Source organism: Lygodium microphyllum, chromosome 7 (genome assembly GCF_053477565.2).
Source record: "Lygodium microphyllum isolate KBCC chromosome 7, Lygodium_microphyllum_v1.1.10, whole genome shotgun sequence".
Classification (NCBI taxonomy): domain Eukaryota; kingdom Viridiplantae; phylum Streptophyta; class Polypodiopsida; order Schizaeales; family Lygodiaceae; genus Lygodium; species Lygodium microphyllum.
This window is the reverse complement of record NC_141141.1, coordinates 132,861,368-132,879,316: the sequence shown is the minus strand read 5'-3', so window position 1 is coordinate 132,879,316 and position 17,949 is coordinate 132,861,368. Positions and strand designations below refer to the sequence as shown.

The 17,949-nt window shown below is 39.3% G+C and overlaps 1 protein-coding gene across 1 annotated transcript; it reads right to left on the bottom strand.

Moving 5' to 3' along the window:
- Positions 1 to 1,243: 1,243 nt before the first annotated feature.
- Positions 1,244 to 1,975, bottom strand: LOC148033978 (uncharacterized). The gene has a single exon (XM_087680981.1). It carries the CDS (start codon positions 1,973 to 1,975, stop codon positions 1,244 to 1,246), a length of 732 nt encoding a protein of 243 aa, XP_087537107.1.
- Between the last annotated feature and the right edge of the window lie 15,974 nt (positions 1,976 to 17,949).

Sequence of the window (17,949 nt, the reverse complement as noted above, 5' to 3'; positions counted from 1 at the left end):
GAAAGTTTGATTAAATGTCACATCATTTCTGGGTTATACACCCAAAGTACTGTCCTAGTATTCTGGACTTCATCCTGCTTCGTTGATACTCCATGTGACTGACTAACACACATCTTCCCCGCACATCCACATGCAACATGAACTACATTGAAGTTTGCTTCACAGATCCAATGAGGCTCATACCAAAACCCTATACTGTCCTAGTATTCTGGACTTCATGCGCTATCCTGCTTTGATGATACTTCATGTGACTAACACACATCTTCCCCGCACATCCACATGTAACATGTACTAAATTGAAGTTTGCTTCACAGATCCAATGAGGCTCGTACCAAAGCCCAGCTTTGTCAACCAACACTGAGTTACACAAGGCACTCATTATAACAGCTCAAAGAAACTAGCCTTTTCATCAATCACCAATCAGACACAGTTAGAGAGCATGGTTATCATTAGGACTTTGTTAACCTCAGCCACGAGTGCATGACACCTGGTGAAGTATTGTAACTTGACCAAAAACACATCAACAGCTCCAACTAGAAAGTTAACCTTGAACGATGAGAATGTAACCCTCTGTAACAGATTAGAAAGAGCATCCAGATAGCTAGAAACAGCATTGGGCTATAACAAGTACTGAAGAAACGAGATTGAAGAAATAGATATTCACTCGCTCAAGTTAAAATAAGGTTACAATACCTACATGCCATTACTCATCAGCGAAAAAAAAAAGCATCTGAAGGAATAACTACACCATTCAGACAGTTGAAGATGGCATAGAACAATTAAATACACTGAAGAAACACACATTAAAGAAATAAAGACTCAAACCTCATAGGAATAAACACATAGATTAGATACAGTATCCACTGAGGTACATAACATTGGCCGGTACAAGGTTCAATGCAAAGACTGTGACCAGTTCAATCTCATGCTGAAGAAGTATTCCCCATGCCAAGCACTTGATGATCTAGGCACAAGAGTTCTTGGAGGATAACCCCATACCTTGACTAGTAAGTACCCTATCAATGGTGCGCTAGTCCCAACCATTGAGTTTAAACCAATGATAGGTAACAAGTCTGAAGACGCTAAATATCACATACAAACTAGTCACCCCAAAATCTACTGTATAATGCATTTATGCAACCTGCTCTACATCATGAGACACAGAGACAATCTTAACACCGTGACTAGAGATGCAATGACAGTTTAACAACTGACGAAATGAGTGACTAGCCTCGCTGAATTATCACTTTAGACCCTTTTTCTTCATTTGGAAAGCCCGCTTCCTATCCTCACCATCCCTATACGTTGTCCACGCATCTGAGATAGTCTTCCTCATATCATCGTCACCATCATCATACATGTGCCTCATCATCTCCAGCAGTCTAGCCATGGGAGGTCGCTTCGCATCCTCTTCTGACGTATCCTCCTTGTAATAGAGTGCAGACCAGTCCACACCGCTCTCTGCCTTCTTCAAGGTTATCACCAGCTTGTTTGGCTTTACAACAACACGAGACATGTCTGGTATGATCTCTTTATTGAGCTTCCGGATACCATATCTAAAGTTCTGTCCGCCGACATCATGGAGCTTGACGTCAAACGACCAGGCGTCCATGGAGACGACCATGTTCTCCTCACAGACTCCATCATCAGTGTTAACGAAGACTTTCACTTTCTCGGCATCCTGGTCCCATCTAAGGCTAGATAGAGTGGTGTACCTGATCTGAGGGACGGTGACGCCGGTGGCAATGGGGACGAATTCTGGAGGGGGAGGGGGAGGGGCGGCCTCCCTCTGGAGGCGCATCTCTTCGAGCTTGCGCTCCCTTTCCTGCTCTTTGGCTTCCCGCTCCCTCTGGAGGGCCAGCTTCTTCTCCAGCTTCTGCAGCTCGTCGGCGAGGATGGTCCGGACGGTAGGACGCTTGGCCTGGGCTAGGAAGCCCCTCAATTCCTCGACGTCCTCTGTGAGGTCGATGGCCATGGCGGCTTGATGCTGAGGAAACCCTAACACAGACACGATGGAAAGTCACGGGCAGATAGATACTGACCGCCTGCAGGGGTTTATCTTAAACCCTAGGAGAGGGGAAAATATCTGAAAGGATCTTTTTTGGCCTGGCCCAATCAATCCCTCCCCTCTCCAAGGGCACCTATTTTCCAACATTTTGTGCAATATTGGAAAAGTTGTCTATGAGAGCAAAATTTGACCGGAACATCGACCCTGCCCAAGTTCAATATAGACTATATGGAAGTACACCATACCTTTTTCGAGGAGAGATATTTTGTCCGTTTGAATGAGTGTGTACTGGGCCTTAGATATATATCCTAAAGGAAGTAGGGAATGCGATATGAGGGACTCAAGAGGACATCATGTATAGGCTAGTGGTACAGGGTTCCGCCTTTGAGCGTGCACCCGGCTCAAAAAACAACATGGTCCTGTACTTGCAATTTGTTTGTAATAGATAACATGATGAAGTTGCCTAAGGCCTACTTAACATCAAGCCCATGCAAAAAACCTAAGCTAGCATCTTGATGATGGGCTGCACACGGGGATTGTTTTTATCAAACTTGGCAAACACAACACCATTGTTCCAACAAAATGGGAATAACCATAGATGTTGCCGATTTACACACTTATTGCTCACCATCAAGTAAGTTTTTTAATTGATTTGGAAATGCTTTTGATTTCCTCTCAATTCGGAGTGATATTACTATACTTTAGGAATTAAAGAGGATGCAACCTAATCTCGAGATTCAGAATTTGTGTAATCAAAAATTGCAAATCCTAGAAGTAACACGTAATCCATGGGAACCAAAATGATATTATTGAAGAGAATCGAGATAATATTATCATTTTACAAAGAAATGAATTTTAGTGCATGGTAACTCTTTAAAAGAATGCTATTGTATTTAAAAACTTGGAAATTTCCCAATAAAATTTTAGAAAACCTAAAAATAACAAATAACAAGTTGAAGCCACCAAAGCCATGCTTAAGATGGGGCAAATGAAGAAAATATAAGATGGCATCTTAATGGGAGTGCACATGAGGATCCTTTTTATCGAACTTGGCAAAAGACTTCATTATGCCTACAAGATGAAACAACCATGGATGTTGCCTATTTATACACTCATTGCTCACCATCAAGTAAGTTTTTGAATCAATTTGGAAATGCTTTTGATCCCCTTTTAGTCAAAATTCTTACTAGCATATATGAAGTAGTGCACAATTTAAAGGCAAGCACCCTTATGCTTTTTATGGATGAAAAACAAGCAATAACAACAAAAATCAAGCTTGGGCAAAAAGCAAGCAACCCACAAGTGTTAACATGAAGATGCTTGCAACAAAGGAAGCTTCCCATGATTGCCTATGCAACCTTGCCTATGAATGTATGACCTTTGTCAAAAGCACCTAGCCACAACTTATATGCCTCCAATACACCTCAACTAGCACATAATTGCTTACTTTCTACTTGCGATTACCTAGGAGTGCCATGTTGGCCATAATCATTGCATATCATTACTGGCGACATGATTACAAGTGCTAAGGGAGGGCCTAATTGTTGATGATCCACAAGACTACTATTGTTTATAGGTGACCCCATAACGACTACTAACATGCTCATATAATGGAACTAGGCTATGATTGACACAAAGAGTGTCCATGAGTATTGAAAGGTTCATTGCTAAACATGACATAACACCAAACAAGTGATCAAGAGAGAGACCACGAGTGATGATCACCAATACACAAGTGATCCAATTATTCCTTCGAGCAACATAGTACCCATGATCCAAAATCATTAGCACACTAATGGTATTTGCCAGCTCATGATTGAATTAACAAAGTAGCCCATGAGTCACAACAAGATAGGATTGTTAAAAAAAGTATCCATCTTGCATGTTGGCCACTTCGTCATCTAATTTAAGTGGACATAATTGGCTTTAAGGTAGCCTACAAGTGTAGCTCAACACCAACAACATTGCATAGGTACTCCTCTCATGCCTATCATCTCACACCCATGACCCTACAACATGACTTTTCACAAGTGCTCCTCTCTTGTGGCTTACATATCATCTCACACACATAACTTTACAACATGACTTCCCATAGATATTCCTCTCAATTGTGGCCACTAAAATAGGCTGGTTTTGAAGGCTAAAGTAAAGGGAAAAAAGCAAGGATTCAAGCAAGCAAGCAACAAGTAAGAAGCTCCCTCATTCTTTCACTCTTTCTCTTCAATAGTGCCTACGGAGCTTCCAAAAGTAGGGCATAGCAAAAATCTCGTATTTATGTGAGATTTGGTGTATGAATAGAGCACTATATATTTGCAAGTGAGCGCTTAAGGGTGTTTTCGCTACTTTATTGATCATGTGAGGCTGTTTCAATCTCATTTTAGACCCACAAGGTTGCAAACAACAGTTTCTGGGTATACACCAATTTCATTGTCTAGATTAAAAGTTGATACACAAGTTAAAGACTTCAAATATATAAGTTCTAAAATATTTTCGTGAATGCAAACACAAGTTTTATTTGCTAACAAGTTATATATTACATATCCAAGGTAGATAAAAACAAATCATCATCATCAAGCATTGTATCAATAGCTTCTTAGGCATTTGCAATGCTTCCCACTTTCAAAATATACTCGTTTACAGACATTTTCACTTTCTTCAAAGTATTCAACTCTTAATTGAGTTGAATCTTTCATGACTTTGTATTTACTAAAAGCATGTTAAAAATTTATCCAAGTTACACGTGAAGTTTTTGCATTTTTGACATGTCCCAACATAGTATTATTAATGACTAGAGATAGCCAAAACACCGCCTTTTTGTCATTTGCATTTTATTTTTTCCACACCTTTAATTCTTCTATAGTCATAGGACTACTTTGCTCTGGTTCCATTTTTTCACTTGAAATGAACTCATAAAGGCATTTTCCAATAAGGAAGTTCATCACATGAAACTTCTATGATGGGTAATTGTTATTGTTTAGCTTCTCAATGATGGGGTTTTCATTGTACTTTGCCATTATCACAAAATTGATATAAAGCAATAAGCGAGTCTTCTATAACCTTTCACAACAAGTGCATAATAGCATACCAAGCAATCTTTTTCCATTGATTGTTCAACAATTTATGAAGGGAAAGAGTGTTGCGTTTGAGCACTTTAGAACTTTCAAGGCTGCTATTGAAATAGAAACTAGCCTAAAAGCTAAGTGCTTGAGGTTAGATGGAGGGGTGATTATCTCTCTAATGAGTTCAAAGACTTCTTAAGGTCTCATGGGATAAAGAGATAGTTTACTTGTAGATATATCCCATAGCAAAACGGGCAAAAATGAGAAATAGACATATTATAAAAGTTGCATGAGTATTGGGGACAGAAAAAATTTTACCAAAAGATTTTTGATCTGAAGTTGGTCATACTACCGTCTATATTATGAACAGAATGTCCATAGCTACAATTCATGAAATGACCCTCAAAGAATGCTTTGCAAGCAAGAAGCCTGATGTATCACACTTGAAAGTGTTTAGTTGTATTGCATATGTTCATGTGCTAGATAAGTTGTGAAAGAAGCTTGATCCAAAGGCTAAAAAATATATTTCCATTGGATACTCTTTAGAGCATAAAGGGTATCATTATTTATAACCCTATCACATGTGAAAGAAGAAGCTTGATCCAAAGGCTAAAAAGTGTATTTTCATTAGATACTCTTTAGAACAAAAAGGATATCACTAGTTATAACCCTATCACATGTGAGTTTAGAGTGAATAAGGATGTTATTTTTAATGACATGAGCAGTTAGTATGTATCTAGTGGTGATACATTGGATGATGATCATGATCATGATTGTTATATGCAGATAGAAAAGCAAAAATCACGGAGCTTTGGTGGACCAAAAACACCATCTAGTACTATATCTATAGTTAGTCCTTGGTCTAGGAGACTAAGGAGCAACCTCACATCTTCACGTGCATCTATAAGTGTTGCACGTAAAGACAAAGAGATGAAGAAATTGTCAGATGATAATGTTGCATCTGCTAGTTATTTGGGGTTTGATGAAGATTCTAGTGGTTCATAGAGTTTGGATGATGAGCTTGGTATTCCTTCAGACACCAAGTGTACGGAGAGCACATGGTAATGTAAAGGCTCCATTAAGTGATCCAGTGATATGCAAGTTTAGTAGGGTTAGATACCTTGCTAAAAGATTTGGTTTTGAAGGTTATGCAGCTCACCATTATGCGTATATGGTAAAGGTGGTTGAGGATGCTCATTTCACTTGTTTTGAGTATGCTATTGGTTATGCTCATTGGGATGTAGGAATGGATGAGGAGATGACTTCATTAGAGATAATTAGACTTGGGATCTAGTACCATTGCCTAAGGGTAAGAAAGTTATTGGTTGTAAGTAGGTCTATAAAATTAAGCATAATACAGATGAGTCAGTTAACATGTATAAGGCTAGGTTAGTTACAAAAGGCTATGCTCAAACATATGGCATATATTATGAAGAGACATTTAGTCTAATTGCTAGGATGGCAACTGTTAGATGTGTGATTGCTTTGGCAAGCAGCCAAAGATTGGAGTTTGTAGCAAATAGATATGAAGAATGCCTTCTTGTATGGTGAATTGTAAGAAGAGGTGAATATGAAGCAGCCAACAGGTTATAAGGATCTAGAGCATCCCACATATATATGCAGGTTAAAGAAGGTGCTCTATGGGCTAAAACAAGCACTTAGAGCCTAGTTTGATAAGATCGAAGAGTGTCTTGCAAACATTGGCTTTTATATTTCTAATGTTGATTACTCACTTTATATGAGAAAGGGAGATGCAAATTTGGTTATCATAGTCATCTATGTGAATGACTCAATTATTACAAGGGTAACAATGATAATGGGATTGTGAAGTTAAGGACCTTTTGAAAAATAAGTTTAAGATGAAGGATTTGGGTGAGCTAAGGTATTTTATTGGTATCGAGGTGATCGGATGTGATGATTGTATATGGCTATTCCAAAGGTAGTATGGCTTGGATGTGTTGTCAAAGTATGGTATGACAGCATGTAAGCCTCTTTCAATGCTGTTGGAGCAAAATTTAAAGTTGAGTGCTGATGTTGGGGACCCAAACTTTTGAACCTCTAGTTATAGACCTCTAATAAAAAATCCCTTCTAGATGCCTTCATCTAAGTTATGGTCATTCCTTCTCTTTAGTATGGATTCCATTCTACATACATATGCTTCCACATGTTCTCTAGAGGACTAATTAAAATTCATAAACCTCTCTCACATCTACTCTTCAAAACCTTCACATTTGAATTTGGTGAGAAAGACTATGTCCCATGTGCCAAATGTTCATATTGCTTGTCTCTCATACCATTGAAACACCATGCCTTTGAAAGAGGTGCCTTTTTGAGTGGATATAAGCATGCAATAGAAATTGTAGACAGTTATGGCAGCTTAATAGCACTTTCATATTTTGGCCATAACTTTTACATACGACATCAGATTCAAACATTGTTTAGCTAGAAATGAAGAATGCAACAAGAGCTATAGATTTGAGGACTCACAAAGTTGATTCTATGTAGTTTTTAGTTCTTTGTTTCACACAAAATAGAGCAATTCTGGTTTAGACAATAAACAATCAATTCCTTAATGCATATTCGATGCTTTGAGGATGCTATTTGGGTACATGTATGGTATAGTTATGCTTTGGGATGCTATTTGGATTATTTAGAGCTTGATTAGCTTAGTTTTGCAAGGTTTATTGCTGTCATAATAGTTTGGATAGCAAGCATACAACAGTGAACTTCATGCTTTGAATACCTATTATGCCCACATGGTATTTTAGATATGCTACATGTCTAGGGTGATGTCTAGCATTGATGAATGAGCTTGGATATGCTTATGACATTTTGGGACTTGAATTTGAGCTACATTTGATGTACTTGGGCTTTGATCGGTTGCTTTGAGCTTTTATACTTACTCACTTACAAGTATTGAAGCTTCATTGGATACTTATGTTCCTAAATATATTTGTGATGGGTTTAGGCTAAAGGAGAAGCTTGAGTGAGAGCAACAAGCAAGCATAAGCAATGGAGGAGGAGTGAGATATGGTAGATGGAGCAAGAGAGCAAAAGAGAGAGACTCAAGATATGGGAACTCCAAAGTCACAATGTGTGAATAGCCTTTCCTTATTCAAATGTCACTAAAAGAATAAAGAATGAAGTAACAGTGATGGGTGCTTGCCACTTACAGTGAATAGATGTGCCGGCTCCCCACCTGCAGCATATATGTGTATGGGTATTGTTAGTGTAGTAATATATGAGCGGTAAGTATATATTGTATCTACAATTATTTCTTGAGGAGCTTGCATAAGAGTTGCTCCAAGATAGGAATGTTCTTGTGATAAAAATGTTCTTACTTTCCATTGGGAGGCAAGTGAGACCATGCCATGATCTAATAGACCCAAACCAATCATTGCAAGCAGTTTAGCAAAAGTATGAATCAACTTGCAAAATGCATTTCATTGTGCCATATTATTTTCCATTTTTTAAATTGAGCAGTAAGTGTGGTTCATCCTCAATGTTGCTAGAGGTAGGGACTTATGTCCATTGGCCTAGAGGGCGCCTTTACTCCCAACAACCTCCCACTTAAAAAGCAAATGTGTCCCTAGTGAGGAGCGAATAAGAAAAAAGTGACAAAGTACAAATATACATAAAGTACAATAGGATGAGGAAATATGTCATCTCATCCAACGCCCATTACCTTCCTAAGGAAGGCAAAATGCTCCACTAAGAGACTTTTACTTATCAAATCTATAGGATTTTGGTCAGTCTCGAGAACTTGAAAAGCTCAATGGACTTGTCCTCATTGAACTCTCACATAAAGTGGTAATACACCTCAATGTGCTTTGTCTTCACATGGAAGACTAGATTCTTAGCCAAGTGAATAGCACTCTTAGAATCCGAATGCAGTGCAGGGACCACATCAGTAATACTAAGGTCGGCCCTGACCAAAGAGCCTCCTTATAAGCTTCTGTGTGGCTGCAACATACTTGATCTCTATAATGTATAGGTGTGTGCATTCTGCACCCTGGATATCCAAGGAACAACATCTCCAAAAAAGATAAAGACGTAGCCAGAGGTGGACTTCCTATTATTTGCATGTATTATATAATCATAGTTAGTGTACCCCACAACTCCCATATCTTGGATGTACATATTTGCAGTGCTCTTAAGGTACCTCATGATACCCTTTACAACATTCCAATGCTGTGTGCCAGGTGTAGCCATATAGCATGCCACAACTCCCACTACAAATGCTATGTGAGGACGAGTGGCTATCATGGCATACATCAAACTATCCATTGTGGATGAATAAGGGATCTTTGCTATTTCGGTCTTCTACTCATTAGATTGCGAATGATGGGCATGACTAGCTTGCACACGAGAAGATAAGGACAACCAATAGGCTTAACATCCTATATATGAAATAGCTTAAGACAATCATGTGATGCCGATCCTAAAAATATGTGAGGACTGTCCCATGTCCTTCATCTCAAAGATCTTCTTGAGCTGACCTTTCAAAGCATCAAGCTCATCATAAACACTCCCAGCAATCAACATATCATTCACATAGAGTGCCAAAATCATAAGGCTGTTATTGCAAGCCTTCTTTGTGTATAACCATGAATCCATATCGCTGTGGATATATCCCTATGAATGCATGAAAGTATCAAACTTATTGTACCATTCCTTGGGTGCCTACTTAAGGCCATAAAGGCTCTTTCTCAACTTGCACACTAGGTGTTTCTTGCCTTTTCCTCAAAGTCCTTAGGTTGGTGCATATAAATCCCATCATGCAAGTCCCCATGTAAGAAAGTAGTCTTGATATTCATATAATAGAGATCCATATCTAGTTGTGCAACCAAAGCCAATACCAAGCATAGGGTAGTGAGCTTGACTATAGGAGAGAAGACTTCATCAAAGTCAACACCATACTCTTACTTAAAACCCTTAGCAACCAATCTAGCCTTATAGGCTAGCTTGGGGTGTCTAGGGGTACTTTTTAACTTGTACACCTACTTACATGACAAAGCATGCCTTCCACTAGGCAAAGAAACCAAATCCCAAGTATGGTTTCTCTATAGAGAGTTATACTCTTGAGTATATGGCCTTCTCCCAAAAGTGACTATCACCTTTGTGCATGGCCTCATCATAAGTAAGAAGCTCACCAATATCTATCACCGTAACGTGATCCCATAGAGGACATAAACTGCTCATGTTGATGTCTATCTCTGGTAGACCACTACAAAACAAGCTATGTAGCCTATACCTCTTGTCTAACATCATAGCCCTGGGGCACTAGAGTATCAACTATTGCAAGTTGTCTAGCTAGTTGTATAGTAACATGTGACTCCTCCTAAAATATCACCCTACATACCTCAATGACTTGCTTAGGCTGCTTATGTATTTTCTCCTCATGGAAAACAATATCATGGCTACAAAAGGCCTTTTGAGCCTGCGGATCCCATAAGCGATAGCCCATCTCACCTGCATCCCCATAACCAAGAAAGATATATTTCATGGACTTACAATCGAGCTTATTACTTTTGTCCTTGGGAACATGGTAGAAAGTTTCACAACCAAAGACACGCAAATGAGCATCTGATGGAGTTTTGTCAGACCATACCTCCTCTATAACTTGATAGTTAATGGCAGTACATGGGGATTGATTAATTAAGTGTATGGCAGTAGTAATTTCCTCAGTCCAAAAGTGTTCTAGTAAGCTTTCTTGGCTAAGCATACTATGAACTCGCTCCTGAATTATCCTATTCATGAGCTTAACAATAGCATTATGGGGAAGGGTGTACGTGGCAATCAACCGAAGCTTAATATCCCTCTCATCACAAAACTACTCAAAGTTTTTAAATACATACTTGTCCCCATGATCAAATCATAGGCATTTTAGCCTATACCTAGACTAGTTCTCAATAAAAGCAAGCCAATGTTGAAATGTAGCCAAGACTTTCGATTTCTACTTTATGGGGTATGCCCAGACCTTATGCAAGTAATCATCAATGAAACTAAGGAAATACTTCATGCCACCTAAAAACCTTGCAGGGTGTAGGTCCATGAACATTAGACAAAGGCTCATCCATGGAGTAATGCCAAACTTCTTATGCAAACTATGGATCTACTTGTCACAAAGACAATAATCACAAAAGCGCACCCGCATACGCGTTACATACACATTTAAATTGTAATTAAAATGAACCCCTCGAAGTCACGCATGCATACACTCAAGTACCACACAACATATACTTGTAAAAATGAACTACATTAGTAGAGATCTAGTCAAGTCAAGTCGTGTCCAATCTGAGAGGGACTGGGCTACGTTTTTGACTCGCAATGCATTAATAGATTAAATTAGCAATGAACTGTGCTTAAATAATCATCTTTTAAAAAAATGAGTCGTTAGTTTTACCCACCCACTTCACCACACTGTAGGACATTGAACGTCACGTGGGATTTGGGATTATTAGTCTGGTATGATCAGTCTTCTTTATACTTTCGATCAGATTTTTTGGTTTAGTCATGACTTTTTGAGTCTATGTTTGGGTTATGGTATGCGTGATACTTTTGTTTTCTGTTGTGTGCTTGTCTACGAGGATCAGGGTGCTTGATTGTTATGCATATCATGAAGCTTTTGGTCGCATATGTACGTAGGTCATGATGAATTTTCTGTAGGATGTGGTTTGCTTGGGATGGTTTGGTCCAGTCTAATCAGTCTTGTCATAAATCTTTCTCCTGTCAATGGTCTCAGTGGTGGTTTTGTTTGTGGGTTTTGCAGGTTTTCTCTTTTTATTCCTGGTTTTGTGTGTGTATGGGTTTTTGATATAGTCTGAATGGCACCTTCTTCTACCCCTTCGATCGTGGTACAGCATGTTCCCCTTGCAGTCCATGATTATTCCCTCCTTTTAGAGGCAGATTGCATCCGACGTGTAAGCCTCCAACCATTTGCTGCGCTCACATTGCCGCCTGTGGATGAGAAGCTTTGTTACTCCTTCTTGGCTTCTTATAAAAACCAGTTTGGTCTGGTTTATAATCGCACCTTCTGTTTATCTACACCTAATATCAATGAAGCACTGTGCTTGCCCATTTCTACTTCATTTGTGCCCAACGGTAACCAGTTACTTACTTGCTAAAGAAATTTTCACGCTCTTGAAGAAGGAAACTTCTACCCCCTTGCTTCTCAACAAGCTTATTAATAGTTCAGGGGTATCTGTTGCCCACAGCTCTTCTCTCGTATGGAAGCAGCTATGTCAGTTCCTCCAAGACCAGTTTAGCAAACCTGCATCTAAGTATCTATCCAAGGAATTGTTCACAACTTCTGTGAAGATTCTCGAGGGTGCTAAGTTCAATTGGGTAGGCTTTCTACTATCCAAAATGGATCAACATTTTCAGCGAGTACGGAAGGGTCAACTCAGTAATGTCTCCTATGGTACCTTCTTACATCGCATTATCACTTTTGCACCTCCTCCTGGTGGTGTATCAATACCTGATCCTGCTCCTTTGCCAATACAACCTCCACCTTCAGTCCCTTCTCCTCCGTCCATGCAACCTAATTCAGAAGATGAAGAGTCCCTTGTTATTTTTTCTCCACAGAAATGCCTTCGTACGAAGGGTCCTTCCAGTCCTCTTGTACTAGATTCCCCTATATAAGCATCTGCTCCTTTTGTTTTTGGTAGTGCCCTTCCTTCATTCCTCTCCTGTACCAATTTATCTCCAGCACAAAGGGAAGGACATCTAGATTTGTAGATCCCTTCATCTTTACAAACCATATTATATAGACCCATGCTTCCCCAGATGGTTTCAAGTGTCTAGTCTACTCTGGAAACCCCCCTCACTGCTTGTCTTCAAACATTGTACACAAGTATTTACACTTCCATGCAAGACAAGGTGGATTCCCTAACCGGTCAGTTGAGTAAGGCACTGGAGGATCTGTCTTTAGAAAGGGCTACACTCAGTGATATCCATAAACAAATGATTGTTACCATAGCCTTAATGGATTCACAGAAGGCAACCATTCAAGAGCTGGAATCTAAGGTCACTAAATTGGGGGAGAAGAATGCATCTCTGACGCTTGCGAAACATTCTGCCCTTGAGGAAATTGTCACTTTGGCTAGTAAACTTGGTACTAGTGAGGGTCAGTTGTAGCACTCTTAGGAAACTGTAGAGTCCCAAAAGAAACTTATTGAAGAACTTCACCAAAAGGTGGCTGTTCATTCTATTCCTCCTCCAGCTCCTGTGTCTTCTGTTTTGTCTTCCAAAGAGGAGCTTGATCAGTTGCAACATAAAGCTAAATTATGTGATGGGTTTTTTGCTAAAGTGGACCGTCTTCAGCAGCATATGGATTGCATGCAACAAGATTTTATTCGTTATACTAAATTGGTGTCTCCTCCTCCATCCTTTTGGATCAAATATAATCAGCAGAGGTTTGCATTGTATATTTCTTTGAGCAATGTGGATTTGGAACCTCTAGAGGATGGGCATTCAAATTTGTGGTCTGCAGACTTACTAAGAGTTGTATTTGATAGATTTGTGGATGAGCTGGTTTCCCATGATGTCCAGTTGTTATCTTTCATATATCTTACACGCCATTTGTAAATCCCTGATGAGGAGGACTTGAATGTTTATGTGGGGGATGTGATCTTGCAAGCTATTATGTATGCGCATTCAGTTGAGCTTCTGCTAGCACAAAGTTTGAAGACTTATCATGAGCAGACGTCTTGGTGTAGAGGGCATATTTGGCACCCACCTTTGGAGGCTAATGCTTTGGAACCTTGTCATCTTAGGAGTGCATTTCATAAATCCGATATCTAGCCATTACAAACTCAGTTGTTGAGCTTTATTGTTGATCATCTGTTATTTACAGTCCTTTTTCTAGGATCTTAACTTTTGTTGTTCTATTTATCCGTTGGATCCTGCTGGTCTCCTTTCTTATTCTCTTATAGCGTATTGTTTCCCTTTTTATGTTTCCCTTCTTTCCTCCAGTCTTGATACCATTCCACTTTTATCTTTTACCCCTTCTCGATCTCCTCATATTCATGTGTTTACCATTTGTCCTTTTATTGCTGATCCCACATTATCTCCTAACCCTTCTGAACCTCCACCTACTGCTCCTCTTATTCCTTCTATTTTCTCAGCGGATTCCCTTTGAACCTTTTTGTTGAATCCTCCATCTTTTCCATCTTCCTTATCACTTCATTTACCCTTGTTTTATGATTTGTCTTATCTCCCTTTACAATGTTATCCTCTTATTCCATTACCCTCTCCCTCCGATTATATTAACCTTCCTCCCCAGTCAGTGCTAGATACACCTGGCTATGATCATAATATTCTTCATCAAAGACAATGGACGCTGCATGATTCTGTGACAAGATTGGTATTTAACTGGCCTCTTATTCTAGGGTTTTGGAATGCGTCTGCAGCATGATTGAACTCTTACCTTCATTTTGCCAGAGTGCATGTTACTTTTGAGGATACCACTATCCGTCTTGCAGCTCGTTTTTGTTGGTATCTTTCTTTTATGCATCGACAGTCAAACTTGAATACTTGAAATAGTATCTCCCCATTGACCATCAATCCAAACGTGGATGTGACTGTTGCTCAAATGGATGTTTTGTACTACTTTGCATAGGCCTTCCCTACCAGGTTCATTATCTTATTGGAAAGGATGTGTTGTTTACAGTTCCTCTAGAATGTGCCTCAGCATTTTGTTGATGAGAGGAAAGCTATGGAGCACCTCAAGCTTAGTATGCAGTTTAAGAAGAGATACCTTCATCATACTTAGCAGTGAATCTTTTCATGATTGTATCATCTTTTTCTTGATGGAAACTTATTTTTGCTCTCCAATTTTTGGGGATCCATGCCATTCATACTATATTTGTATATAGGTATTTTTTGTGTTGGGTGATGTGTTTTTTTTGTTGTTTTTGATCGTGTGGAGCTAATGAAGATGAAGTTGTGAAGATTGATGATGTTAGTTATAACATGGTTGCAGTTGAAGACTTGGATGCCAAAATTTTCTATCCTTTAATAGTTCGAGTTATTTTGAATGTTAGTTATAACACGGTTGCAGTTGAAGACTTGGATGCCGAACTTTTCTATCCTTTAATAGTTTGAGTTATGTTGGTTTTATGATGTTGGAATGGTTCTTGGTATTATTAGTTTTCCTTTCATATGTGTCTTGGATACAGGTTCTATGAAGTTGATATGTTGGGGAAGTGATAGTAGTTGGTGACTTGTGATGGATTGAAGATTCTTTTTAGCAAATATTAGAGCTTTATTCTCCTTTTCTTTCTGAGGTCGTGAGGACGCTTCCTTTCTAAGTGTGGGGATATGTTGAGTGTGGAAATGATTTACTTTTTGGGCTGATTTTTTGTTGCTAAATGGTTGTTTTTGGTGATTGATTGTTTGAATTTGAAGATGTTTTGAAGTGTTTGGAATGCTTTGAGTATGTTTGAAGGGTTCATGTTGGTGATGAGGATATGTTGTTTTAAAGGTTTCTGTGATTCTCTTTGTTTGGTTCTGTAAGGTTTGATTTTCTTCTGTTTTGTTTCTGTTTTGGTAGTTAAGATGGTTGAATGGATGTTTTGAGAGATGGTTGAGGTTGTATTAAAAGGTTTATGAAAGATTGAATTGGTTTTGGTTTGGTTTTTATGGTCTTTATTGATCTTCTGTAAGGTTATGTAGCTTCAGTAGTTCTGTTCTTCTGTTGTCCTATTGTTCTGTGGTCTGTGCTATTTGTTTTTGTTGAGTGTTATGTTGGATGTATGGATGTTTTAGAAAGTGTTCTTGTTTTATAAAAGGATTAATAGAAGCTCTATTCAAGCTAATTGAAGTGAAGAAGTAGCCGATGAAGATTCACAAAAGGTTACAGAAGAACAATGACAGAAGCCAGATCTCACAAGACACCATGATGTCTCTGGTGCCTCTTCACATTTGACACACCTTTTGGGAGGTGTATCCATGACCTAAGGATTATTGTGAGTAATTATTGAGTATTGTAGTGAGGTTTTGATGTACTATTGAGAGTGTACTATTGTGAGAGAGATCATATGCAAGAGATAGCTAATTCTATGAAAACAATGTATCTATCTATGAGAGACTGAGAGAGAAAACTATGAAGACAATAAAGATAAATACTATGTGATCTTATTTTCATTCAAAGTGGTGTTTCTTTTGTTTTCTCTTTGTTGGTTGATGAATTCTATAAAGAAAATGAAGAGAATGATGAATTTTGTTGAAGTTAAAATCGTGGGAGAATTGTTTCTATGATATTGTGTGAAGATTTCTTGCTAATGGTGTTTTTTCCCTTGCCGTGGTTCTCTAAAGAATGAAACAAAAGCTTGTTGATGTTACAAGATAGATTTTCTTGCAGTAGAAACCATTTTTCCTTGGTGTCTCTCTTGGGGCTCCAAAAGTGCAAGTCAATACTCTTGTAAAAGAGTGCAAGGCGCATCATGATTTATTTTAAGAGCACTAGGCTCTCACTGTGCAAATTGTAAAGGTAGATGGGCAGTAGGAAGGAAGTTAGGAAGATATGAGGACAATGGAAAAAAGGGCTTGGCCACGGCTAGCCATGTAAAAAAGGGATGGATACCCATGGGATTTTAGGGCATGTATATAAAGTTCAAAAAGTGAATGAGAGCTCATTCTTTGGTGTGTGGCAAAGTGGACTCTTCTTCTTCTCTTCTTCTCTTCTCTTGCTTGCTTGTGACTACTTGAGGGAGGGAGTGTGAGTGAGTGAGGGAGTGAGTGTGTGAGGGTAAGAGATCTTGGAGGTGAAACCCTCCATCATCTCCTCTATTCTTCTTCTCTTCTCTTCTCTCGTCTCACGCGTGGCTATGGAGGATGGAGCTTGGAGGAAGAGGCTTGAGCTTGCATCATGAATCGTGGAGCTATCGGAGTGCTTGAGAGAGAAAGCAACTCAATCAAGCATCAAGGTAAGCTCACTACACTCGTAGAGAGGGATAGCACGTTGACTATGTGAGAGGTAGCCATTAGTGCTTGCTTGAAATGCTTGAACAATAAGCAGTCCGTGGGTCGTGGCGGTTGAGCTCACCTCTACATTTTGGTTATGTTGTCGGGACCAACAGATTCAAGCTTGAGTACTTCAAATCGAGTATCAAAGTAAGGGTTTCATCGCCGAACTAGAGCTTGAGATAGGTGGGAAGTTTGGGGTCTTTGATATTCACAACAAGTAAGTATTTTGGTTATTTTGATAATTGGATGAATAGAAGAGTAGGAGAAATCAGTTCGGTAGTTTGCTTATGATTTTTGTTGGTGTTGCATTTAGAGCAGGTTAAGGTTGAGAGATCGATTGGAAAAGCATGGGGTTTTTTGCTGTAAACCAGGCCAAAATAGGGTACAAATCAAGAAAAACGGAAAGTTAGAGTGCTTAAGGGGGTTGAGGTCGTTGAGAGAGGGGGAAGGAGTGCAAGAACCTTGTAGGGAAGGGGTTTAATAGCGAAGAGACCAATGGAGAGCTCATTTGAAACCCTAGTTGAGAGAGAGAGAGAAAGTTCCATTGGGTAGATTCACTTCCATCGTGCTGCCGACAAGTTTGTTGCCCACTACAAGTATACCCACACCTTCTCCTTCAATCGTGTTGCCGACAAGTTTGTTGCCCACTACAAGTATACCCACACCTTCTTCTTCATGCATAGGTAGGATCTCGAAGTGCTAGGAAAGTGTGAAGGCCACAATCACTCAGTTTGACAAATTTTTCATCGTTTTGGAAAAAATGCGCCGTGTTTGGCCAGTCCTAGTGATGGCGATTTTGGGTTGAGTCCTAGAATCGGCCCTCAGCCCTCCCTCGGCCCTCTCATATTCACTCACGTGGCCCATCCTCCTCAGATGCGTGAAAATTCGGCCCTCGGCCTCAGACTCGATCCA